The following is a 6,740-nucleotide window of genomic DNA, read 5'->3' as shown; positions in this document are numbered from 1 at the left end:
ATATCTGATCATTCTCTCCTCTCCCCCGAAACCAGATGCTACCCCCTGGGGTAGATGAGTAGACCCAAAACAACTCTAAAAAATATTTGGACAAGCCTTTTGTTCTGGGGCCTCATTTATAAAGCTTGCGTACGCACAAAATGGGGCTGAAAACATGCGTACGCCAGTTCCTGCGCAAAAGGTGGGATTTATAAAGAAAAACTTGACGTGAAAATATGCGCACCTAAACGCAAACTCTGACCCATGCGTACGCACATTTTGGAGACGGAGCAGTTTGGCGACACCGATGGTGAGTTGGAGTTAAATGTCTTTTTGGTCACTTTTAGAATTTAGAATTAAAATTAAACATAATACAGAAAGATAATACAAATATAATTTCACTCACCAAGCCTGTCACTTAAAGCAAATATCCATTCCTTCTTAAATGTCCGCGCCAGCGAGCGCGTTGGGCCGTTTAGTGAAACTGTCGCAGTTTAAATAAATAAAATAATGATTTAAACTATGTTTTACTTCTGATATAAACATTTAGATTAAATATGCTATTCAAATTATGGAGTTAAACACTTAAACATGAAATCATACTGAAAAGTTACAAAAAAAAATTTATATTCAATCAATAGAAATATTTGTTGTGGATGCGATTGTTTGTGAACACTTTTCCTGTGGCGTGCTTTAATGTTTTAACCACAGAGATAATTGCTTATCATGATAATACCAGATTGTCTGAGAAAATAGTTTCGTGCAAATAATGCCCAAGGCCTATCTGTTTTCATTAAAAATATAAATCAATTAAAAATACAATTCGGCAAGTGGAAAAGACTTTCTCTGAAATGTATTTTACACTATTTGATTTATGTAGGCTATTCAAAAAGGCAAGGATAGACAACTACTTGATTTGTATTAATGTAATGTTTCTTGTACCGTTTATCATTTGCATATGATTATTCATCCACGTGATAACGTTTAAGTTATCACGTGGATGAATAATCATATGCAAATGATATGTAGATGAGGATCTGCATAGTAAAACTAGGCGTTGTAAGCTCCACATATGGTTATTTCGGGTGGAGACGCATGTAAGCACAATCTTCCGCTGACTGGGATTTATAAAGTGAATTCTGCGCAGGTTCTGGCGTACGCACGGTTGTATAAGTCTGAATATTTTTTTGCGTACGCCATTTTTGGCTTTTGCGTTCCTACGCACAGTTTTATAAATGAGGCCCCTGGTCTGTGTATATAAGGGTAAGTGGCAGAGCAGTCTTTGGGAACCTGCTTAATGTAATAGTTCAAATTTCTTCTGATCTGTCATGGGACGCCCACATTAAGTACATGGTTTCGAAGGTGTGTCCTAGAATCCACTTTCTCTGTGTTGCTAAAAACACAGGTCTCCCTTGTGATGTTCTAATGAAAGTATATAATTTGACATTTATATAGCCAGTTCTTCACGCTAGCCCAGTATGGGGTGGACTACCTAAAGGTCTCTCTGATGAGTTGGAGAGGGTCCAAAAACATTGCTGTCGGATAATAGGTGTTCCAACTTCTACTCTCCCATCACTGAGTGAGAGATGCGAAGAGGCCAGTGTTCGTACTTTTACTAAACTACTCAAGGACAGTTCATCACCACTGCATTGTTTCCTGTCTGTGGCTCCAACACCTACTTATCTACTACGGCAGCGTAGGGAATTTGTTGTGCCCAGGAGTAAATAAAAAAAGACATGAACTTTCTTTTATTCCACATGCTCTTCCTTTAGTTATAGCAAGTTACTTCCTTTTTTCAAACATATCAACATGCTGCCACAGAATCTAAACTGCATCTCCTGTAAGTCAGTTTCTTTATTTAATTTAAGAAAGCATCGTATAGGACAGTATTGTTTTTTAATAAGTATTGCACTTATAACTGAATCCTAAACCAATCGATTCTCACTATGCTCCCTTACCAGAACTTACGTCACATTCCTGAAGTGTGAAACAAACAACGCACAAGGCAACTCAATAAATACAACGACACGTAGTAGAAGATTTTGAAAAGACAAGATAACAATAATTAATATTCAAAACGTTGTAGGTAAGTGTTTAAGCAGCATAAAAATAATATCAAAAAGAGATAGATTCTGCTTGTTGTTGATTTATACCAGCGGTGACGTTCTACAACAGGGATAGACAACTCCGGTCCTGGAGGGCCACTGTCCTGCAGAGTTTAGCTTCAGCCCTGATAAAAACTCACCTGTCTGTATCTATTTAGTAATCCTGAAAACACTGATTGCCTTTTTCAGGTGTGCTTAATTAGGGTTGGAGCTAAACTCTGCAGGACAGTGGCCCTCCAGGATCGGAGTTGTCTATCCCTGTTCTACAATGTTGACGTTGTACGTAGTCATGCTGCTGGAAATTGAGTAATCATTGTCCCAATGTGTAGTGAACCAGGGTCCTTGCCAGTGCCTGGATTCGAGTACACGATATTCTGGCCACATCCGAAATCGCATACTCTCTTGCATACTTATTTTGAATAAGTAATTTATTCATGACCGCCAAAAAAGTATGTTCTATGTAGTATGAATGTAATTTGGATGTACTATACTCATCATACTGTCATGATCATGTGAACTTCGTCAATTGTGTTGCTTCACTGCCATTCACCATGGGATAGTAAGTGTCCATCGTATGCACACTTCAGAATCTCGCCAGAAGTAGTAGGTCATCTGGGTACTTTTTTGCCTAATCTTTTTTGAGTACTGTGAATTCGGACATACAGTACTTATTTTGCCACATAATGTGGCAATTTCGTTCCCCTCTATAAGTGAAGTATGCGATTTCAGATGCAGCCACTGATTCAAACTCTGGAGTTAGGGAGCTGATTAAGGCCTAGTCCACATGTACGGTATTTTTATAAAAATCGCATACAGCCACACAAGCACGGTTTAAAAAAAAACTCCGTCCACATGAAAACGCAAAACCAAGATATGAACCGCCATCATGTAAATATCACCCTCAAAGGAGATAGCGGAGCACAATCTGATGTCAAACAAAGGAAACAATAAGCACTCTGACGTCCCAAAATCCCCTTGCAGGGGTTTTCAAAAAAGTTCGGTTTCAGTGACCGGTACTAAGTTTGCGTGTGGACGAACGGTTAAACCGCATATAAAAATCTGCGGTTTTGAAAATACCCGTGTTCATTTGGACTGGGCCTGAGACGCACCCGGCTCCTTTGCCATGTCATGTTCTCATTGGTTTATGGTCTTGTCATGTGGTTTTCAGTTGTGTCTTCCCATTGGTTCTTTGTGTTGATTACTTTCAGGTGTGTCTTGTTATGTCATTAGTCCTTGTGTATGCATAGGCATCATAGTCCATAGTGTTTTGTCAAGCTTTGTTTTCAGTAACTGCTGTTTGGTGAGTCTCATGTTCATGTTTCTTTCGTCAATAAATTGCACTTGGATTCAACTGTCCTCCTATCAGTGGGCTAATGATGTAATGGAATTCAGTCCTTTACTGCAATAATTTGAGAGTGAAAAGAATAGTGTTTTGGAATCTTGTTCAAAATTTCAAAACATGAATTTTTGCATTTTGTTATAAATATTGTGTGTTCATGTGTTCCCTTAAAATAATTTTAGAGCTTTCCTTCTGTTTACACATTCAACATGCTGGTGCAAAAGCTAAGCTGCATCACTTGTAAGTACTGATTTAGAACCAATTCAATTTGCATGATTTCAAGTGTTTTAACTGGTTTTTGTAATTGGATTTTCAGTGCTGCTGTTTCTGTATCAACATGGTAAGGCAACTGACTAATACATGTGCAGTCTCATTAAAGACTTTCAGGTGCAGAACATTTAAGTAATTTTACTTGTTTCCTCTCTTCAGGTGCAGAAGCTAAATTAACATTGGCCTGTGAAGGAAAATCGGCAGGTCTACACTGTGGTGAGTAATTAGTCCTTTAAGTTATATGTTTGGCTTTTGTTCCGAAATAGGACAGTGTGAGTGTGGGTAACAGGATCATGAGTTGTTTTTTTCCTTTAAACATCAGATGTGGGCTTCATAAAGGTCATTAAAGCCAACTATGGGCGGACCTCTTACAAAACGTGCACTAGTGGGAAACGACCTTATCAGATCTCAAATAAACACTGCAGCACAGAAGAGTCCCTCTCTATAATGTCCGTTCGGTAAGTTTAACCGATAACATGGGAAAATAAGTTTACAATTTCAGTGTATGCATTAAGCACAAGATTCAAATTGTTTATGGTATATTACTTGTCATTGTCTGTCCATGAATCAGGTGTAATGGAAGAAAGAACTGTACTGTTCCTGCAGTGAACTCTGTTTTCTCTGATCCTTGTGTTGGGACTTATAAATACCTGGAAGTATCTTATGAATGTATCCCAGCAAGTAAGTAATTTCCATCGTTCACTTTGAAGTTTAATATTTTATAAAGGCATAGCAAATAAGTGTAAATATTTGCATATCTTGTACTGTAGTTACTGTATTTCTGACTTCTCCCCCCCCCCCAACCAAAAAAAAAAATTGTAGAAAGAAGAGTAATCTGTGACGGCCATAAAAGCGTCATTAAGTGTTGTAAGTACTTTTCTTTCTGTATCTTCTTTACTATGCTGTGATCAGTGTAGCCTCATGTCCACAATGCTTTGAATGGATCAGTGCTGCAGTACATGTTGGCACAAATCGTTTTTTTTTTATTAAAGTGATTAATTGATATAGGTTTCTGTCACAAGGTAAAGGTGTTATTCATGTTCATCATGCCAATTATGGAAGGCGAGGTCTCTCAATCTGCCCTCATAAATCCGCAACTACAACAGACTGTTACTCTCCTCAGACCAGCAGCCTGCGTTCCAGGTACAGCAGCAGATACACTTCATCTAGAGTTACTTTAGACTTTAGGTCACACTGTCTTCAGCTATTTTTGAAATGTATACAAAATATATCCAATGTACATTGAGAATCATTATCCTGCACTCTAAGAAAAAAAGGTACAAAAGCTGTTGCTGGGACAGTACCCTTCAAAAGGGTACTAATATGTACACTTTTGGTACCAATATGTACCTTTTGAGGGACCAATATGTACAAAAGTGTACCTTTTGAAAAGGTACCGCCACAGGGACAGCTTTTGTACCTTTTTTTTCTGAGAGTGTGTGTATTAAATAGCTACTTAACACATGGACAAAAAGACTAGTTTGAGACAGTAGAATGATACAAGCCACTGAAGCTAGACAGACTTTTCTAATTCCAATTTTTCTTTCTTAAGGTGCGACGGGAAGAAGTCTTGTCAACTAAAAGCTTCAAATTCATTCTTTGATCCATGTGTGGGTGTTCATAAGTATCTGGAAGTGACATACAGCTGTAAATAACATTGACCATCCTGCCACAAATGCACCTTTATGTCCATGTGTCATGATTGTCAACAAATGACAATGGAAAGCAAAATAAAAAGTAGAATCCAGATGCTTTACAAATGGTCTATCATGAATGCAGCAACAAAAAAATAAACCAGTTTCTAAATGCTTAATTTTCTCTTTCTGTATAAGATATCAGGTTTTTACATTAATCAGAATAAGCAACTTAGTTTTGTAAATATTTATCTTTTTATTGAATGGTGTAAAAATAAAGCTTTCAAAATGTGGTTTTCACAGTGATGCCATTACCATTTTTGGCTCCCAAAAAAACTTTCAGTGAACTTAAAAGAACCACCGAATTGTTGAACCTATAAAACAAGAGTTCTTTCATTTCTACTTCCTATAAAGCTCTTTTGTAAGAATTTGTATTGCAAAAAGTACTCTACACTGTAAAGCATCCTAACATTTTCAAATACGAAACAGCCATGGTCAGTGGACTCAAGGTGTTTGACAAAATCATTGGAAACATAAACCAATTCTACAATACAAATAATTCCCATACAGACCCTTAAATACTTTTTCATCATTTACCATTTAAATTGAAAAAGGAATAAAAGACCTCTTAAAATGATTATACCTACACATCAGAAATCTACTGTCTTCCAGAAGCAATTCATACTCTGAATGCAGAAAATGCAATGGATAAGCTAAGATTGTATGATATTGTATATTTTGGGTATAAAAGCGATTTAAGGGAATAAAGAAAAAAAAACTTATTGTATTAGTGAAATAATTGTAACTATTCGCAAATAATATTTTATTTTTAATTATGCATGCATTCTCTCTAAATGAATCAAAGAAATTATAGCATATTTTCAATTCAAAAAGGCTAAATTTAGTAAATAAATAAAAAAACGTTGAGTAATTCGCGTCACCGGATACTGTCGGTAGTTGAACATTTCTATTGTAAAACAGTCAAATATTAAATGTTTTCCACTTACATTTTGCCAGGCATTCGTTCACTTCTTTAATCATTCTGACATTGAAGAGCTAGACCGCTGAACTTTTAGTCATCCTAACACTAAACAGAGCGGTGCGTAATGGAGCGCATTAGAACAGCATCAAGAATATCAAATACATTGCAGTGAATCTTTTATTTGCATCTTAAGTTTATAGGCAAATAATAATGAGGTTTGGGAAAGTGTAGAACTCGGTGAGCTCGCGCAAAACACATCTTCAGCACAGCGACTCATTTAAAGGCCACTGATTGCCCAATGCGTTCAACAGACATGTCAGTGATTGGCTACAATGCTCAACGCTGCCGTACGCCGTGCGTGCGCTACAGTTTCTGTCTCGCATGCGTGCTCGCTCTAGATTCCGGGAGATTTTAACTAATTTACGCCATAA

At 37.1% G+C, this 6,740-nt stretch overlaps 1 protein-coding gene across 1 annotated transcript; it reads left to right on the top strand.

The window, feature by feature from the left end:
• The first annotated feature begins 223 nt into the window (after nt 1-223).
• Nucleotides 224-5,867, top strand: LOC308703664 (L-rhamnose-binding lectin CSL3-like). Its single transcript, XM_081387399.1, has 9 exons — nt 224-289; nt 3,606-3,663; nt 3,740-3,763; nt 3,853-3,909; nt 4,016-4,151; nt 4,265-4,374; nt 4,516-4,560; nt 4,716-4,836; nt 5,246-5,867. The coding sequence occupies exons 1-9, from the start codon at nt 287-289 to the stop codon at nt 5,346-5,348; spliced, it is 657 nt and encodes a 218-aa protein (XP_081243525.1). The 5' UTR covers nt 224-286; the 3' UTR covers nt 5,349-5,867.
• Nucleotides 5,868-6,740: the final 873 nt, after the last annotated feature.

The sequence above is a fragment of the Scardinius erythrophthalmus genome (assembly GCF_964197995.2).
Source record: "Scardinius erythrophthalmus genome assembly, chromosome: 15".
NCBI lineage: Eukaryota > Metazoa > Chordata > Actinopteri > Cypriniformes > Leuciscidae > Scardinius > Scardinius erythrophthalmus.
The sequence above is the reverse complement of the archived record's forward strand: the minus strand, read 5'-3'. Positions and strand labels throughout refer to the sequence as shown.

Coding starts and splice junctions, on each gene's coding strand:
- LOC308703664 (XM_081387399.1), top strand. Junction 4,152..4,264: donor CTCTCTATAATGTCCGTTCG/GTAAGTTTAACC, acceptor TCCATGAATCAG/GTGTAATGGAAGAAAGAACT. Junction 4,375..4,515: donor TTATGAATGTATCCCAGCAA/GTAAGTAATTTC, acceptor AAAAAATTGTAG/AAAGAAGAGTAATCTGTGAC.